The sequence below is a fragment of the Empidonax traillii genome, unplaced genomic scaffold (genome assembly GCF_003031625.1).
Source record: "Empidonax traillii isolate 1590-97213 ecotype Southwest subspecies unplaced genomic scaffold, ASM303162v1 scaffold604:size387904, whole genome shotgun sequence".
Lineage (NCBI taxonomy): Eukaryota > Metazoa > Chordata > Aves > Passeriformes > Tyrannidae > Empidonax > Empidonax traillii.
In genome coordinates, this window is record NW_020955797.1 from 360,854 (window position 1) to 381,419 (window position 20,566).

General features: G+C 35.4%; 1 protein-coding gene across 6 annotated transcripts in view; it reads left to right on the plus strand.

Moving 5' to 3' along the window:
- The window catches only part of STS (steroid sulfatase), a 77,419-nt gene that overhangs the window by 51,486 nt on the left and 5,367 nt on the right, over positions 1-20,566 (plus strand). For all 6 annotated transcript variants that reach the window (XM_027898555.1, XM_027898557.1, XM_027898556.1 and 3 more), the window contains one exon: positions 14,491-14,628. In XM_027898555.1, coding sequence (XP_027754356.1) covers positions 14,491-14,628 — 138 coding nt within the window. The remainder of the gene's footprint in view (positions 1-14,490; positions 14,629-20,566) is intronic.

Here is a 20,566-nt window from a genome sequence, read left to right on the forward strand (position 1 = left end):
AAAATTTGGTCTAATACAAAACAGTGAAATGACATCTAACATTGAGATCAAAATGCTGTAATCAGTGAAAAAAATAGCATTGCTCTTGAGACAAGCTAATTTCCATTAGTAAGAGAAAGCTCAAAGCTTATTTTAGATAAACAAGAGATGAGAGAGAATCCCTAGGACTCTCCAAGCAATGACTATAGGAAGTTTTCTAATGAAATGTGCTACCAACCTTTTCTTTAACCTTTGCATCTGAAGTTCAATTTTACATATAAATGATATGGTTGGATTTTGCTCATTGCTTAAGGTGTCTGGGGAAAGTCATTATCAGTGGGATTAAGAACACAGCAAAGATTTAAGCTGAAACTGACCTACAGGAGTACAGTTATTTCTATGTATACTTAGATAAACGTTGAAACTAGGAAACAGAACAGGGCTAACTTTATGTAAATTGTAGATGATCTCCAAAATACAGACTGAAAAAAATGTTGAAACGAAGCTACTAAAAATTTTGTTCGTGGAATGCCTCTGCATAGCAACCTTTTTAGCAGAGATACTATGAAGCTGTTAAGAGAAATTACATTTGCCCTGTTCCAGAGAAACTACAGGAATTTAGTAAATCAGTCACCCAGAACAAGAGATCAGGGTGATAAGACAGCTTGTTTTGGCGGAAGTGTCCCTTTTGCCAACCTTTAACCTTCAGTACTGACTTAGGAACGTGACTTTTGCCATCATTTTTCTTCCATAGTTGGACACTGAAAGCATATCTGTGTAGGTATTTATAGAGCTTGTAATCATGGTTTTATAAAAGGTGAAACTGAGCTAGGAGGTGAAGGATGTTGCTGGTACAAGTTGCATCTCTATGAAAGAAGGCTAAACATGAAACCAAGGAGCAGAGAAACTAAAAATGTCAAGGATTTTTAATCTGGGTGTTTAAACTTTCTCATCCATACATTTTCCTTGTACCTCCAGATAGTTTTGTTGTGGATTACCCAGTACCTGAACATATTTGATACAGCCCATAAATTCACACAAACATGCAGAAGACACAAGTGAACAGTGTAAGGCTATGAAGTCAAGTACTCAAAGATAGAAAAAAAATCAATCTTCCTTTGCTTGGGTCTTACTGTAGTTTTTTAAGCATATGTTTACATGCCATTTCTTTTCCCGTTGGAAGCCTGTCTCCACATCACAGAGTGCCTTCTTAATGAGCATCTTCTCAACAGTAGGTGTATTCCTCATTGTTAAATATGAATTCTCATGTTTTATTTAACACATACCATTGAACTTCTGTTTTGAAGACAGTTTTCTTTGACATCTCTCATCTGTGTCAGTACTTTGCTAGAGTGTAAAACGGATTCTCAAATAAGCTTTTTCACAAAGTCTTTTTAGGGGAATCTCATTAATCTGTTTCCTGGAAGAAAACCTGAGGCACAGAAATGATGTTCAGATTTACCTACAGAGATGTAACTTTGTTGCCAGTCACTCACTAATCCAGCTCTGGATCTATAGTAAAGCGTTAGGACTTTAATTCAGCTGGCATGGGAAATCGTAAGAGGGGAAGATAAGCCAGGTCTTGATCCATGGTGGAGGTTGGAAGTAGTTAGAATGTGCACCTGTACTCAGGGACTCATGTTTTCTTCTGGTCTTGGGGGTTAAGTGATTTTTTTTTTTAAGCATAATTAAATATCTTCACCAACTATAATGATATGAACAGTTTCTATGATGACTTAGGAAGTGTCTTCCAACCTTTTACCATTTCTTCATAACTGGCTGCATATCAATTAGCTGTAGTAAAAGAATTAAAACTGACCATGTGCATTTCAGTTTCAGTGATGATGCTGAGAATCATAGAGATTCCTTTAAAATAATCCTTGCTGTTTATTGGAGAGAAACATGAAACTTTTTCATGCTTCTTTTGAAATATATGTTAATTGTTTTGAGACCACACTGTTTAAAAAAAGGTGAACTAATTCTGAGTCACACAATAAAGATTATGGCAACAATGATTCTGTATTGTTCATCAACAGACTGGTTCCTATTAGTGAATTTCCATGCAGAAATTTCACACTACTGACTCACAAGGCTCAAATTCCAGGTGGTAAAAAGCTCTTATTGATGGGGTTGGTAGAAATGACTTTTTATTGACTATGACTGGGAATTTTTCAGTGATACATTTAACTGCTAAAACAATCACACTGTATAATAGGCAGGCTTGTAATACTACTAAAGATCATTATTCTTCTAGAAAACGATTGTTTATATTGCATTAAAGAAAGCTTTTTGTTGCTTTTTGTATAATAATGAGATAAATAATGAAATTTTTAAGGCTAGGGAAAGCACTAGAGTAATGATGCTGTGACTAGTGAAAGGCAGTCTGGTAAAGTCCTAATTTTGCTCTTCAGCTTTTTCCCTCACTACTTCATTGTAAAAGAAGGCATTTATATTTCAATTTAAAGTACTGTTTAAGAAAAACTGATACTGGATCTTTTTTTTTTTGCTCTCCTACCTTTCTTTTTCAATGTTACTATTAGGGGGAAGGGGATATTTATGTATTTCAGTTAGTGTTTTCATGTTGTTTTTTTACTGGTTTGAATGCTTTCTTTTTGGTTTTGCTGTGTATACACACTTCTATTTTTAAATAAGTCTCTTTCCCTACCCACCCATGGAAGTTTCTTTTTAACATATCCTCGTGAGGAGTACATTGCAGTAACCCTGAGAACACCGAGCTGATTTTATGTTACAGTAGTATGTTCAATATCCAGTTCAATATCAATACCTGACCCCTAAGGGCTGAGTTACTTGTTTGGGAAAATGAAAGAGAGACTCCATAATAATCAAATCCCTACCTTGGACCAGCATGAAGTTATATTCCACAGCCTCAGTGGATCTTGCAGCTTTCTGATACTACAAGAGGGGAAGCAGAGCATTCTTTTCTCCCTTACCTCCTTTTTCCTAGCCGGCTTCCAGGGAAAATAGAGAGAAAGAGGAGAAACATCTTCCTTTTTCAGCAAGCGCCCTTTCAGCAAACTGCTGGATGGACTCATCTAGAATGTCACTCTTATTTTGCCTAAAATTAAATGTGAATAACTTGGCCCTTAGGTCCTTCGGTTTACATGTTTTTATAGTACAGCTGTCATTTCACTGTTCTGAGGATAAAGGATTTTTGGCCCTTTAGGCTCTTGAATCTCATTGTGGGTGAGATGATTGTGGGTTAGAAAGCAAGTTTGCTTTCCTTTCTAAGTCAGACTAGAATTTAAAAAGAAAGCAGACAAACAAGAAATAATACAAATGTAAATGTGCTTTAATCTTAAAGAATGGCCTAACCCAGAAAAAGAGTATGAATTTTGTCTTTCTGCAAATCCAAAGATAACAATGCAAGATGTTTGAGATAAATTAATAGCTCAGGATACCTCAGCATTTCTGTCAAAATCAAGGAAGATACTAGTTTTGGTAATGTGAAAAGAATAGCCAGTGTATAGTATATGGCTGTGTCAAAGGTATAAAAGTGCTTCTCATCCAGAGTAGAATTGATTTTGACATCACAAAATCACAGAGCACACATTAAGCAAGTAATAAATTTATTAACAATTCAAACACATATAATTTATCCTTTCATTTTGATGAATGAAAAATTTGACTTGAGCCAACAGTGTGAGTTTGCAGCCAAGAAAGCCAACGGTGTCCTGGGCTGCATCTAAAGCAGCATGGCCAGCAGGTTGAGGGAGGTGATTCTGCTCTTCTACTCTCCTCTTGTGAGACCCAACCTGGAGGACTGCATACCAGCTCTGTGGTCCCCAGCACAGGAAAGATGTGTACCTGTTAAGGTAGGCCCAGAGGAGGTCCATGAATTTAATCAGAGGGACATAGGACTTCTCCTGTGAAGGCAGACAGAAAGAGCTGGGCATGTTCAGCCTAAAGAAGAGGAGGTTCCAGGGAAACCTTATTGCACCCTATCAATATATAAAGGGGAATGAATTATAAGAAAGACTGGAGAAAGACTTACCAGTCTCTGTAGTGACAGGACAAGGGTCAGAAGTTTTCAACTGCAAATACGTAATTTAGATTGGACATTGGGAAGAAATTTTTGACAATAAGGGTGGTCAAACACTGGAATAGATGGCCCAGAGAAGTTGAGTATGCTGCATCATTGGAAGTGTTCAAAGCCAGGCTCTGAGCAATCTGATCTAGTGACAGATGTCATGGCCTGGGAGATGTTTATTGGACTAGATGATCTTTGAAGGTCCCTTCCAAACCAACTCCAGGACAGAGTGGAACATAATGTAAGCAGCACATCATACAGAACAAGGTTTGAACATCTTAACAGGAGGTTATGAGCAAAGTGCTGCTGTGATGGCTTTTTTACCAGCATTTTTTTAATAAGGCAAAAAATTGGAAGTTGTCCTTAAAAAAAAATCCCTAAAACATTTCTATGGGATATATCCTAAATATTCTTGCCAACTTAGAGCTCAGGTAGTCAAGCTCCATATTCCAAATTTCTCAGTCCATTCACATATCAACTTTTGTGTTGATTCTGCTGTAGTTTGCCAACTAGTTGTGCAACAACCCCAGGTGCTGCATGTAAAAAATAGATAGTCGAGTTAAAGAGAGCTTTGAGGACTTTCTTGGCAAAAAATGCTAGGCAATAATATCACATTTCCCTCTCAGAATGTAAACTGATTTTTGACATGACATTTCTTTACTTCTCTTGTTCTATATTAACTTTAGTAAAAGAATGAAAAATAATTATTTTAAGTAGGAGACACTTCTATGTGAAATTCATTATCAGGAAATATGCAAATAGTCTGTCCTACTGTTACTGTATTTATTTGTTGAATATTGATAACAATACAGTCAGTTCCTGAGTATAGCTAGCCATGCTTTTCTGGTGCCTTCTAGAGCAGAAATCTATCTGCTGGATTGTACATACTTCTCTTTGTATGTGATACTGAAACACCAGTTTATTACAGAGCTATTCATGTGAACTGTGGAGATTCCAAACTTTTCCTGTTCAAAGATGTCTCCTTATATACAACTTCCTAGATTTGATTTTATAAGTTCGGAAATAACTAGTCTTTAGAAAAACACATTAATAGGGAGGAACTAACCCATACCTGCCTCTCTATCCATAGTAACAGTGCTGTTCCCATAAGTAAGGAATATGCTGGTTGTAGCCTTCAAGAGGTTATTTGCCATCTGTGCTTTGGGGAGTTTACCTTGGCAATATCTCCTCTCTTCCCCAAATAGTATCTATTTACAGTTAGGCTAATTTCTTCCTTGTATCTATGTTAATATTTCAGCTGATTTGTGGTGTTACTGTGTGAATGATCCTTTTTCATTTCAAGTTTAGTCTCCAGATTTATCCTAAACACCAATCTCACTGTGATCCTTGTATGCAAGGTAGAGCCCTTCCAGAAATTTCTTGCCTTCACATGAGAAAACCTTACAGGTTCGTTTTTGTAACTTCCCATTACAAACAAAATGACACATAGCATTCATAGTATTGAACTTTTGTAAACTCAGTTTAATTAGAAATTTCACGTGTCACATATTCACTTTATTGCTTCATTATTGTATCAATGAAAATTAGAGAAAAGGCAAAGAAATGAGCCTAATGATCTCAGGGGCCCCCATAATCTTATGCCTCCACCATATCTTGAGGGCATCAAATACGTCTTGGCCTAAGCAGAGATCTCAAGTATTTCCAAACCAATTTAAAATGACAATGATATGTTTTTCTTTCCAGGCCTCAAACCAGAAAAAGGCAGATTGTTTTTTACCTTGTAGACATCTGCTGTCCTACTGAATACTACTCTGAGACTTCAACAAAAACTTTTTTGTGAATAGGCTGGGAATATTTTTTCAAGAGCACTTAGATGAATTAAGGTATCAAAGTCCCATTTCATAAGATAGTGAGTAATCTTTTGAGCTAATAATCTGTAATCAATGAGGATGACCTGAAAAATTATTTGCCTTTCCTTTAGAAAGGATCCTCTGGAGTTTAAATCACCATATATGCTGTCATATTTAACACATATACATATACAAGGAAAAACAAGTTGAGTCAAAGATTTGTGGCCCTCAATTTAATGGTTCATTTTACTGAAGTTCAAAATGTCATCTGGAGAGGACTGAGTGGAGTTTTACATTCATGAGTGGAAAATTCCCTTGAGGACAATTTTCACAGTCAGATTTGCTTTTTTTTTGTTGGTATTAACAAAGTCTGTACAGAGATTCATTCACAGGTAGTATGACTTGGATAGGGTGATTTCTCAGTAGGCTTTGAGTGTTTAGTAGCACTTGGGCACAAAAGCTACTGAGTTTCCCAAAAGCAATTAGAGAAATAGGTGAAATAGCAAGTGTGCATGGTGATGGTCCTGACAAGGGGAAAAAAAGATATCTTGCGTATTGGGGTTGAGTTAATGCACAGCTACTTTCATGTAAGATTAGATTTACACAATTAAAATCAGAAAACCAGAAAACCAGAAAATTATTAAGATTTCATGACCAAAGTTATTTGGTGTTGATAAAACTGCTCTTAGCTTTATGGTATCTGTTTTATAACATATGTTTAAAACCTGCTTCCAAATTCAGCAAAGTTAGGCTGTTAAAAGACAAAAAATGCTTATGCTCTACTCTCAGCCAATTTTATCACAGTTTGAATTTTATTTAACAAAAGTTATAAAAATGAAACAAATAACTGAAAAGTACTTTGAAGTTTTCAGAAAAGAGCAGAGGATTAAAATGTAGGGTTAAATTATTTGCCCTGCTTTGAATTCTTCATAATTTTTCATACTTTAATCTGGCAAAATATTGTCATTAGGCATTTGGATCTAGGACCTTATATATATTCCGTTTAAAACTTAGTCTGACATTACTGAATGTTTAAATCTTTGAAGACATAGAGAAGAATTTCTTTTATCACTACACATTTATTCAATCAATCACCATTAGCATATATTGGAAGGATCAAATAGCTGAAGCCTTAACTTCCCCTGACAGTTTAATTCAAAAGTGAATAGCATCCCTCAGTTGTCATTATAGCTTGCCTAAGTCCCACCTAAAGAAATCCCTTTCATGATTTGGAAGAAAACATGGGAAACCTCAAAGTGGGAAATGAGAAAGTGTCTTTTGAATTATGCATCTTAGTTGTATATGTGAAAAGGCATCTTAGACATGTGCAGAATGCAGATGCAAATTTACCCAAAAAGTTATTATGGTTGCCATGCAAAATGCAAATGCGATGGACCCTCCTAAAATTCCATGACCATTTCTCATATTTTAGCATTTTAAGAAGGCTAAAAATTAAGGTTTACATTAGAAATACATAGCCTTATGTTCAACAGATGTAGGGCTAAAAGTGAATTTCAAGTGACGCATTTATTAGCTAATTTAAATACTAATAAGGAAATAGCCACCAAATAGTTATACTTTTTGACCTGTAGTAATCCATCATTAGTGTTATAGTACTGATGTACATATGAAAACTTTTCCATCCTGCATTGTCTGTACTGCTGCTTTCACACTTAAAAATAATTTGAACCCTATATGAATAAGAAAAATAAGAGATTTGCTACTCATCTCCAGGAAAAAACCTTATGAGTAAGTCAAAATTTGGTTGATTTATTCATAGCTGCTAAGCAGTGCATACCTAATCTGCCATGCACTATGCTGAAAATTTATCCTGAGGGCCTGAAAGACACATTATACTTATAAAACTGCATAAACAGTCACAAGTCAATTATGAGTTTACACTTATATGGCAGTCCAAATCCAAACAGAATACAAGTTCACACTGATAGCTTAGCTGACTCTACACCAAAGTTGCTTTGTTTTTTGTTTAAAAGATGCCCTTCTCTGAATGCTTGCTCTCAGATTTACTTGTCCCACTCTGAGTCTAAAGGAATCTAACAGAAAAGGGTTTGATGTTCTACAGACTGGACCTAACAACTACTGATCTGAACAGCAGTGGTAGGTAGCTAAATCTGGGGCAATTGCCTCACCTTACTTCATTGTGGAAAGAATTCAGAATTTTTGGGGCTAAATTCTTAGTATAGGTGATCTGCACATGGAAATTCTTCTTTTGCTTTGCTGACCTTAAAAAAATGTTTATAGTAACTATGTTAGATGTAGATGTGTACACTGTATGTATCTACCCTCTATGTATGTACCCTCTATGTACCTACAGTGTGCACAGGTGGAGCTGGATTGTGCTTGCACCAGAGTTTCTGTGGAAGATTCTTCAGTTCTACCATGTTTTAAACAGCCAATACAGACAGGTCTGAACTGTCTTCTGAGCTGGAAAGAAACTGTCAGCACACCAGCAGAGACAGGAAACTCACTTCAGACCAGCTCTACTCTGGTTCTATACACTGAATGTCCATCAGTAATGCCAGTGCTTCAGTTGCATTCCCAGAATTTCTCTTTGAGTTTAGTTTACTTTGAAAGGAATCCAGGTCACAAAATCCAAGAGGGTTGTGCTATGGAAACATAAATATATTAACCATCCATGATTAGATTTACTGTAAATATGCACTCCTGTTACCAATTAAAGCACTAATATAGATGTATTTTATTCGGAACCAGGTGCTACTTGTTTGGCAGAATGTCCTATTGACACTGAATATCCCACTAGCCTATCATAGTAGGAACTTAGCACATTTGGGGCTCCAGCTTTGTACTTTTGGAGAAGACTTCATTATATGGATCATTTCCGTAGTGTAACTTTAAAAATAGTAAGGCAGCAGTACTGATTCAGCTTTGCACTGAATCTACACTCCACTTCCTTCAGGAATTACCTTTTGTAATTAGTTATGCATTTATTTTCTCTTCTAGTCAAAGAGCTGTACTAACTAGTATTCACTCTCACTTTTGTGGTTCACGTGCTAAAGTCCTCCTTACAATAATCACTTGTCTTCTTAGGTGGATGTGTTCTGTTGACTGGCTGGATAATGTGCCATAGCATCATCCAAATACTTTGTCCCAGAATTTCCACTTACAGTGGTTGTTTTCTAGCTCTGAATGTTAAACGAAGTTGCATGCAGAGTTTATGTACTGTTCACCATATGTGCAGCCACTTCTTGTGTTGCTGTCAATGGTTTTATTATTTTCCATCTTTACCTCAAGTGTTGTGCTTAGTGACTAGGTCTAGAAGTGATAATTACTTCCCCACTGCAGAGACAAACTGATTTACATATTTATCAAGGGGAAACTGGATGGCTCTGAGCAAACCACAGGAACATTTGCATATTTATAACCCAGAATGTGCAAAAGCTAAAATTAAGACAGGGATGTCTTGGTCTTAGTTACTAAACTTGTTTTTATACAAAGGTTTTAGTCAGTGGATTTTGTAATCTGATTAGTGCATTAGAGTGAAGTATCTTTTTTTATCATAGAAAATCAACATAGAGATTAAAATGATTGTTAGCTTGTGAATAACGGCATGCAGAAGTTGCAACATTACGTTTTTATAAGGTGAAAATCTTAAACTGAGGAGGTGATTAACTGTGGCATTACCTTAAACTGCTGTAGCAGGAAGGTTCTCCCAAGAGGTTTACTATGTAGTGAGTATATAGTTGAATGGCATGATATATTTTCTGGGAGAAAAGTGGGTTTCCAGATTCTTGTGCATGTAGCATTAACTTGGAGGAGTTTATGCATTTATTCAAAGGCTTACCACTCACAGAGGTGAACTCCTAGAGCCGACTACAAGTTACTTATGATTCTGGTTAATGATGGTATTCAAGACCAAATATGAGCAGCAGTAGCAAATTCTGAGCAGCAAATAAAAAGAATAAAGCTCCAACAACAACAAAACTGCCTATTCTAGGCAGTGATGTGGTGGCTGATCTTCCCAAGCTGATCTACTGGACTCTTTGTCCAATAGTTATTTCAAGCTTGCTGTAAGTTTCTGGATAAGAGTGGCATGTGAAAGTCTACTGGAGTGGAGAAGGAACATTACATTTACAGGAATTTCATTTATTGTCAACTGTCTTTTCCTCAGACAGCTCCTTAACCCTCCTTCTGAATCTTGTTTTCCCTTTGCATCTGGAAAACTGCTTTAAAGCTTTCCTCACAAGCAGAGAGACTATTTTGTTCTTTTGCTTAGGTTACACTGAGGTATTCTGTTTTCTATAGCTTTTTATTCATAGTTTCAGCAATACTCTAAATCATTTCAAAGTAGTACAAATAACGTATTTTCCTATTGATTTGAAATGACAGTGGAGTAATTTATTAATGAAATGCATTTGTTCATATGCCTGCTTGACTAAAACTTTGAACAATTTTCCAAATCACTAACACGTTTGTAAATACATTATTGTTTTTCAATGTTTGTACCTTGTTTTCAAATGAACAGTCATTTTCTATAAACCTTATCTCTTCATGTAGATAAGTACAGTAGGAACTTTACATAATTCAAACCTCAGAAATTACATTCAGCATTAGAGGAGCTGGTTCAGCTACTATTCAGGCTGTGCTACAGGAGTTGAATAGTGGCATGGCACTGTATTTCCTTCCAAAGAACTGAGTCACTTGCTCTTCTCACTTTCACATGACTATCAATTCACTGAAATTGACATTTTCACATTCCAAATGAAATAATTATTTGTAATTTACAAAGCTTGAAGCAAGAATGGAGAGCAGAATAGAGAGAGCAGTCCTCAGTATATGGTGGGGAAGTTTTACTTAAATTTTGGAACACTGATGTACTAATTAAAACAAATAACATCTTAATGCAGTCCTTAGTCTTAAAGAAATGTAAAAGAAAGGAAAATGTCCAATGGTCAAATACCTTTGTCCGCTACAATGGTCATCACCTACATAGCGATGTGCATTGCTAGAATGGCTATAGTAGGAGGAACTTGATCTGAAATTCTAGTTGCTAAATAGCTTCAGAAATTATGCAGCTCCTTCAGTTAGACTGATTTTGATATTCAGAAATGTTGACTTTCTAAATACGTTCTGTTTAAGTCAGAAAAAATGTAAATGGTACCATCCACAGAGATCAATGCAGCTGTTAATTTTTTAGAACATGGCTTTCAAGTGAGCTTTTCCAGTCAAAACTCTTTCCATTTTTATTGATAATTTCCTGTTCTGGGGATAGCAATGTGTTTTTGCTTGAACAAATGGTTTTCCTGATGATTTGACTTATCTATCCTAGAGTTTCATATCCTGTATAAACTCTTTACGTCCAAAAATGCTAGTAAAATTTGTATTGCTCTCTGCAACCAGCAATAGAACTTCAACCAGCTGAAGCCCCATTCTTCTAATTCAAGAGCACATGACATACTTCCCATCATATTTTATGGGTGAAGCAATACAGTTTTACCATCATCTCTTACACAGACATCATTTATCTGTTCACCACACTCATTAGAGTGTGTTGCTCATTCAGTTGCATGTCTAGCGCTTTGGGTACAATTCATCTTGCTGTCCTTGATGTCTAATATGAAGGCATTTAGTTTTGAGTTAGTTGCCTATCTTTTGTTTTTAGTCAACAGGTATAAAAGGTCTTTTTGCAGTTCACCTCTTCCAAAGGCAGATAAAATAGGTTGACTGCCATTGCCTGGGAATGCTTATACATCAACTGTAACTTAATGCTAAAGTCTCTGAAATATACAGAAGTAGTGAGAGTGGATGAGTTAGACTTAAAAAGAAATTAAATTTTTATAAGAAAATGGTAAAGATTGTGTTTTTCCTTCATGGTAATGTTTGCTTCCAAAATTCATATTGCAAATAAAAGGTGTCTATTCATAGAGATCCACAAGGCATTATTTTCATTTTTCTGTACTAGTTACCATTTAGAAATACTAAAAAGTGAATGTATTGCTTAGGTTAACAGGAGTAACCTCATTCAAATGCACTTAAATGTGTCTTGTCTCCTGGCAGCGCAAACTTTGCTCTTTATTTATAGTTGAAGGTGTCAGTGTTCAAGATCAAAATAGAAATGGAAGTTTTGCTTCATTTCTGTGAGTGCGTTGTGATTGCCATTCTCTGACAATAATGTTATTTGAATTACAGCTATTAGTCCACCTGTACTGAAAAATATTGTTGCACTAAAATAAATTGTCATTTTAGCATTCGGTAATTAACCCTGGTGTCACCAATCTTCTTTGATTTAAAATTCCATTTGAAGAAAATGGAGGTTTTACTGCTGAGTTTTAGATGAGAATTTCTATACATTTTATCAGGGTGTATTTTTTTTAAAATGGGAAACATTTGAATGTCAGATTTTTTTTTTTTCCAGGGAAAGTCAAACTATTCAACTTTGTTACAAAAATTAAGTAGAAATGTCATCATAATGTCTTACATATTTCATATTAATTTTTTAATTTTAGGTTAATTATCTGTGATAGCAAGACATTTTTCATTACTTCCCTTTTTTTTTCCAAATTAATTAGGGAATTGAAATGGCCATTATTGGATGATCGCCGATGTCTCTGATCACCAGAGATCATTTAATGTGATATGCTGAATGAAATTCTCACTTTATTTTAATTTTGTTTGATATGGATGAATTTGAAATTTGAGTTTCATCAAGGAAAATGGCATATGTAAAAAAATGCTGTTGTGTGCATCATTGTACATATATTTCTTTACACGATAGCATTTATTATTATTGCCATACTAACATAAACTCATAGATCAATATAGGTTGGAAGGGAACTCTGGAGGTCATGTGGCTGAATACCTACACATAATGTCCTAGTTTATACTCTGCTTTTTTATCATCATTGCCACCTTTCCAAGGGATATTGTAATTATTTAGCAAGTACATTCTCCAAAGAATCTCAGAAGCCCATGGGAAATTGCCTCTCTTTTCTGGCACTAGTCCACCTCATGCAGCAAGATGGATCTGCATGAATTTTCCTCAACCCACCAACTTTAAAATGTCAGCCTTTGTAACAGATTTTCCTCATTTCTGTTGGGAAATTTCAACTCCCACGAGACTTCAAAATTTACATAAACAAATTCTCCTACTCTTACATTTCTTCTTTGCTTCTTCTTCCTAGCTTACATATAGGATGAATAGGTATCCCTTATTTAACTGCTGATGCTCCTTTATTCACAACCCAGTCATCTGAGCTGATGAGAAATGAAGACACTCAACCTTTTTAACAAGGCAGTTTTAGAATGCTATAACGTTAAAAGTCAACTAGAAATAGTAGCAATAAGGTAAACTAACTACTCCTTATCCAGATAAAGAACATAGCAACTGAAATGATGGTCTGAAAATCATTTAAAAGTCCTTATCTCATCTTCTTTGACACAATAATTTGGCATCAGATGATGAATTAATTCTTAGTGGACAGGTGAAAAAATTAAAATTAACATTCAAATTGGACCATTCTTGGATGTTTAAGTAAAAAGGGTGAAGATAAAATGGTTGTGAAGACAGAATTATCTTTATATGTTCTGAGATCCCTAAAGGACAAGGTTAGAGCTCATTGCCAGGTTGATGTGAAGAATTATATTCTTAAGCTTTGGTCATTTTCCAGGACCAATAATTTTAGATTCTTAATCAGTATAAAATTCACTGGAGCAAGTTACAAGTAGCAGCTTCACTCTCATTCATAGAGAAACACCCTTTAAGGAACTCAGTCTAAATGGGTTTCAATGTAATTTATGTACACTGCAAGGCTCTCCACATTGCCAAGGTAGTGTGAGGAGCCTTTTGTGAAAATGAAACATGAGCCCATGTTCCCTTAGAGTTACAAAACTTATCCATGTGGATACTTCTTTTAAATAGGTGCACCTGTGTGTGTTTATTACCTAACATATTTTGAGTTTAGTTGATATCTTCTTATGAGATATTAAGGACTAATTAATAGGTTTCGTGATGAAATCATGTGGTCTCCAAAGGCACTACATACATTCTCCTCCTTTTTTTCTTTCTTTTTTTTTTTTTTTCCAGAATGTCTTAGCACTCACATTGAGATTTCTGCCATGCTGCCTCTGTAGTTGCTAGGCAGCAAGGCTTTACCCCCAAACTGTGAGCTCTGTTCTCCATGCTGAGACTCTTTCAGATATCCTCAGCAGCTTGAATCTTCTTGCTAAGGGATTTCCTTGATTGAGACCAACTGCTTCAAAAGGTCACAGGCTCTCTGTGGATCAGCCCTTTTCTCTGATGTGCACAAATCTTCTCATTTTGTACTTCAAGAAACCCTGCAGCAATTGAACCATGGTCCTGATTGCAACAATCCTTGTGCAGTTGTCCCCTACTGTATGCTGCATGGTGCCAATTGCTATGTGTAATAGAGTTTATGTGGAAAGTGGTCTCAAAAAGGCATAAGGACAAAAATATTTATGTGTGCCAAGATTAATGAGAAAGCTACTCAAAGACACTAAAGTTGTCCTTTTTTTTTTTCTTTTTTTTTTTTTTTTTAATTTTTTTTTTTTTTTTTTTTTTTTTTTTTTTTTTTTTTTTTTTTTTTTTTTTTTTTTTTTTTTTTTTTTTTTTTTTTTTAAATTTTTTTTTTTTTTTTTTTTTTTTTTTTTCCCTAGGACAAGTTCTGGATATGCTGGAAAAACACAATCTGAGTGACAAAACTCTTGTATACTTTACATCTGACCAAGGGGCTCATGTTGAAGAAATTTCTATTGCTGGAGAAGTCCATGGAGGATACAATGGCATATATAAAGGTGAACATTCTCTGATAGTTCTTGAAAAATGCAAGAAAAAAAGCTATCATCTCCTTGAGTTTGCACCAAAACTGTAGTGTACTATGTGGCCAAGGTCAAAATCTTCAATCTTATTGAAATACAGTAAGAATGCTTGTTTTCATTCTTTTTAATAAAATTCAGTGAGTATTCTTGGTTGTTTTTTTTTTTTTTTTTTTTTTTTTTTTTTTTTTTTTTTTTTTTTTTTTTTTTTTTTTTTACCAGAGATTAAGGATTAAGTTCTTTTCATTCTTTCACTAGGTAGTGGCTGTGTAATTTGTTTTCTACTCATATTTCAGGGGACAAGATCAAAAAAACCCAGCAATTTTTGGAAAGTCAATTACCAAACTTAAAACTTTTAGTTGTAGAGAGAAAGAAGTAGTTGTCCTTAGGTATGATTTTTTTTTTAATATATATAATATCACAGAACTTAAAAATCTCATAGCATTGGAAGGCATCTCCCAGTGTCTGCTGTCCTAGCCCCTGCAGAGCAGGGTCAGCTAGAGCAGTTTGCTCAGGACTATATCCAGTCAAATTATTAAAATCTCCAGTGATTAAGAATGCACAGCCTCTCTGGAAAATTTTCTCTGGTGTTTAACTACTCTCACCATAAAAAAAACACCTTTTTGTCATTTTTAAATGAAGATTTCTGTGTTTTAGTTTGTGCCCATTGCCTCTTGTCCTGTCAGGGAGTCCCACTGAAAAGGGTCTGGCTCTGTCCTCTTTAGTCATGTAAATTCATCTATCCCTACAGATGAATAAGATCCCACTAAGCATTCTCTTCTCCAGGCTGAACATCTCTCTCAGCCTTTCCTCATATGTCAAATGCTCCAGCTGCATAATCATTGTCATGGCCTTCCTTTGAACTCTCCAATATGACCATGTCTCTTGTACTGGGGAGTTCTTTACTTCAACCCAGTGCTCCAGGTATGTCTCACCAGTGCTGAGCAGAGAATAAGACTTGCTGGAAACATTCTTCTTAACGCAGCTCAGAATGATTTTGTGCTTCCTTGCCAGAAGACACAATGCTGGATGTTCAGCTAGTTGCTCACTAGGACCCTCAGGCTGTTCTCTGCAGAGCTGCTTTCCAGCAAGTCATCCCCCAGACTTTGCTGATGCTACAGGTTACTGCTGTGCAGATGCAGGGCTTGGTATTTGCTTTGCTGAACTTTATGAAGTTCCATTTGGCCCATTTCTCCAAGCATCTAAAGGTCCTTCTGGATGGTAGCTTCCCAGCTTTATATCATCTGCAAAACTTCAGAAAGGAAAAAATACAGGCATACAAAGTAAGCAATAACAATACAATCAGGTTTTCAAGCAAGAAGGCTCCACAGTTTTTAGTCAGTAGATATCTGAGAAATGACCCTTATAGTTTGAGAGAATTGCCAAGGAAATGCTACAGCAGCAAAACAAGTAATGCCAAAGTCACGAGGTCTGTCTATCAGATGGGTCCCCTTGGGCTAACACCAGAGTGAAATGTATCTTGAACGTTAGCACACAGGCCTTACATAGTGATTTAAGTAATTAAGGAACCATATGGTTACATATCTGTAGCTGTAGGCACAGCCTGAGGTGTTTTAGAAGCTCTAAAAAATATTTGCCTTCTCGAGTGCCAGACATAAGATACAGGATAAACGGTGAGGAGGGAAAAAAAGGCAAATACACTAGGGACTATGCCTTCCTGAGGAACTTTGATTGAGTGAAGTCTTTTCTCTCAAGCCTTGCAAAATTTTGCATTCATACTTACAGAGCAAAGAAAAACTTGAAGAAGATCCTACCTGGATTCATGAAAAAATCTAATTGATGGGCTTACTTGGGTAATAATGGGACTTCTTTAAAAAAAAAAACAAACACAAAACTGAATTGCGTGGCTAAGGGAGCTGGGTTTGTTTAGCCTGGAGAGGAGGAGGCTCATGGGATACCTTATCACTCTGTACAACTCTGTGAAACAAAGTTATAGCCATGTGGGTATCTGCTTCTTCTCCCAGGCAGTGAACAACAGGACAAGAGGACAGAGTCTCAAGCTGTGCCAGTGAAGTTTTAGGTTGGACATTAGGAAGAAGTTCTTCACAGAAGCATTGGTTGAGCATTGGAATGGCTGCCCAGGGAGGTGGTAGAGTCATCATCCATGGAGCTCTTTAAGAAAAGAGCACTTAGTGCCATGGTCTATTTGACAAGGTGGTGTTAGGTCATAGGTTAGACTTGATGATCTCAGAGGTCTTTTCCAACTTAGTTGATTCTGTGATTCTGTTTACTATGCTGTGCTGGCAAATGTAATATACAATGGGTTAGAAAATAATCACAGTGTAAGAAACAAAATCATTATTCAATGAGAGATATTTGTATAAAATAAAAAGAAATTAAAAGACCCATACAATCAGTTGAATATATTTTTATTTAAAATACAATGAATTTTGCTTTATCTTCCACTCCCTCCATCTCCATATCTATCCTTAATTTAACAGCCTTTCAAAAGGGCTGAAGTGGAAATGATCAATTAATTGCATAATTAGCAGTTTTCATACATAGGAATTTATTAATAGTAAAAGTCATGTGTGATGAAAAGTGTTAGAGGTCTGTAAATCTGGCAGAGTTAACAAGACCAGACCTGTGAAGCCCCAAGTCCCAGTCACTGATATAGCAATGTGCCTAAAAAAGCAAAAGGACCATCTTTATGCTACTTGTGCTCATGTGTGCACACGCTAGGAATTTGCTTCATCTGATGAGTAGTGTAAAAAACTGGGAGACATACACGACCTTTCTCCCTGTCCCTGCCAGTTGTTTTCCACTACTTATGTTTTTGTGTATGAGTGCTGTATAAATGCGAATATGAATCAAGCCACTTAACCCTCTTGTCAGAGCTGGAGCGGTACGCTCAGCAATAATTGGCTCTGCCCTAAAATCAAAAGCTCTCAACAGATCTCCACAATTCTAAGTCACTAATTTGTCTTGATATCCAGCCAAATAAGCACCAGTGATGAAATTTAAGAGGTGTTTGGAGAGTTAGGCCAGTGCTGCAAGACTGAATTCAAAAGGGGGAAATTGCTATTTGAAGGTTTTTTTGCCCTAGATTCTGACTATGAAACAATCTCCATAAATTTGGATAGCCCTTGAAATTAGAAAACAGAGCTAACACAGTGTTTAACCAGTGCTACCATACACAGTCTGGTTTATCTCTGCAGTATCCTTTTTCAGAAGACATTATATAGTAATATTGAAGTGATGGATCAAAATCTCTTTCCAGTGGCCTTTTTCTGACAGTTAGTTATCAGGATCAGAATCTGTGTAGTAAATAAGAAAATTCCTAAGAAGATCTCCTAATCCTAGATAGTATGACCTTGGTTAAATATGTGGATCCTGATAATTGAGATTCCACAAAAATTTTTAGCATTAGTTATATAACTTTTCATCATATGAAGATGAAATTCCACTCTGAGTCTTTTTGAATACTGAGCATAGCCTCTATCACTTATCAATAAGAATACAGTGCTTTCATTTACTCTCTTGAAATGAGATAGTTGCAAATTTCATGGAATATCTTGAAGTTTAATACATTTCCTCTCTGATATAGGATAAAGAAGGGAAAAGTTTTTCTACCTTCCCTGGCTTACCTTTGTTTTGAATACTTCTCTGGTGCCTCCTTGCCTTTAAAACTCATTCAGAAAATAATTGTCTCTTCTGTCTCTCTTATCAATCTTAATTGATGAGTTTTTCCTTGTCCCTAGTTTCATGTTATTGTCCTCTGTGAATTATTGCTAGTTGTGCATGTATTTTTTAAAATGACTTTACAGGTATTACCTTTTGGGTTTGGCCATTACGTTTCAACTTGTCCATATACTTAACTTCTTAATATTATCCATTTCTTCCAATTGACTTTGTATCTTACTGATTACAGATGTGCATAAAGCCTTAGTCTTTGTATGAGTTCTTTTTCTAAAGTATGCAATGAAAGTTATAGTCTGAATAGTTAAGACTGTAGATCTTAGTTCAGTTATTTCTTTTCTCCAATGCTCATTGTGCTGCAAGTATTTTTACAGAATTTGAAGTTGCATCATTTCCTGTTCACCCAACTTGGTGTGCAGGGCATTATCTTTTCTTCTGAATTTGATCAACCTCTGATATTTTGTGTCATGTGGATTTTTCAATTCCATAGCTCACTTCTCTTTCAAAACTGAAGGAAATATATTAAAATAGTAAGGGGCTTAACACAGAGTAGCATCAAGGTACCTTACTATTGACTTGCTTTTGCAAAGGGTCACAGACTGTTTGTTTAATCATTTTGTTTCCTGCCTGTTAGTCAGATTTTGATTCATGACAACCTTTTGTCTCCTAACCCATGATTAATGTTCCAGTAATTTTTCCTGAAGGTCCTTGTCAAAGTAAAGGTTTAAATCTAGATACAGCTTCTAAAGCAAAAAATAGTGGCTATTTTAGTAAGAATTTCTTCCCAACAACTCAAGGTCTTCTTACCTGAACTCATAAAGTACTCCTGGATGCATATAAGATAATACATTAATATAAATATTTTTAGATTGAAATAGGGACACTATTATGTGTAACCAAAGTCTATTCTTAAAACTTTCTGTGTCTTTTTTTTTTAGTTTTTGTTGTTTTTTTGTTTTTGTTTTTGTTTTCTGATTCTGTGACATTTCTCTATTAAAAGGGATGGAACACTGAGGTATTGGTTTTGTATATGATTTCCAGGATACCTGCTCTGACATCTCCTAGGCGATTTTCACTAGCTGTCCCATTGAAGCATGTTCATTTGAGCTAGTCCCCATAGCTTTCCTTTAGGAACAGAAATAAGGTTAGTTTTTCAAAATAATTCAAATCTTTAGAATAAGGTGAATAGAATATCTAAATTAACAGATTTTTTTTCTCTATTGAATAAACAACCAGCGTAAGATGACTGGTTTAAAGGACGGCACTATATTCTTCTTTGGTACTCTGAGATTCTGAATCTAATTATTTTTTTGTAATGTTTATTTAGTTTCTTAGTGAGTAATTTCTTGAATTAGCTTCAGTGTGTTCTTGAAGCTATCAGTAAACTTTTCCTACCTCTAAGCCACAGAGAAATCAAGATGACCATTACTTTGGCCTCAGGGACTATGGTATGACATATTTAGTGATATTTATTGGGGTTTCACTGTTGACTTGAATGAAAGCAGGAATTTACCTTTTTTTTTCAAATGTATTCTATTTTTAAGATCTCTATGAAGTGATCAGGATTTTTAAATAATCAATCCATCTTGTAATTTTGACTGAAACAAAAATTATCCTGAGAGATCATTCCTTTGATTAGAAGAAAGGTCAGATGAGAAGATGTCCAAATGAGTCATGTCTATTCCATTCAACTGTACAAGAACAGCTCAGATTGAAAATTAACAAAAACAGTACGTGAAATAAGTTAAAAATCAGTAAAATGAAGAGTGAGCTTGCCATTGAAAATAAATTGGGTTTTGATTGTTTTATAAGGTTAAGTAATAGATTGTTGATATCTGTAGCATAAAGTATGCTACATATGGGTAGAATAATTAATTTCTTTGTATTTCTATATCATTCAAGAGAATAAATTGGGTTTAGAAGCTTTTTTTTTTTAAGAGAATATATGAAGGAAGGAAAGGGTAATATGGTTATAATCCATGTGATCTAAGAAAGGTATTTAAAATAGTTTTCATCATCCATGTTATTAACAATTTATGACAGTTCCCCTTTATATATCATCCTTTGTAAAAGTTCCTTTCCCAGAGTTAGATAATAGCAGTCAATTTAAACCAGAGAGAGAGAGAAAAAAGAGATATATTCTTTTAGCTAAGATTTGAAATGAGGATATAATGGAAATTTGACATCATGTTGTGGATGACTGCATGGAGGTATGTATTTTGCCTGCTCCTGCAGATTTTTCAGGAGAGGTAAACAT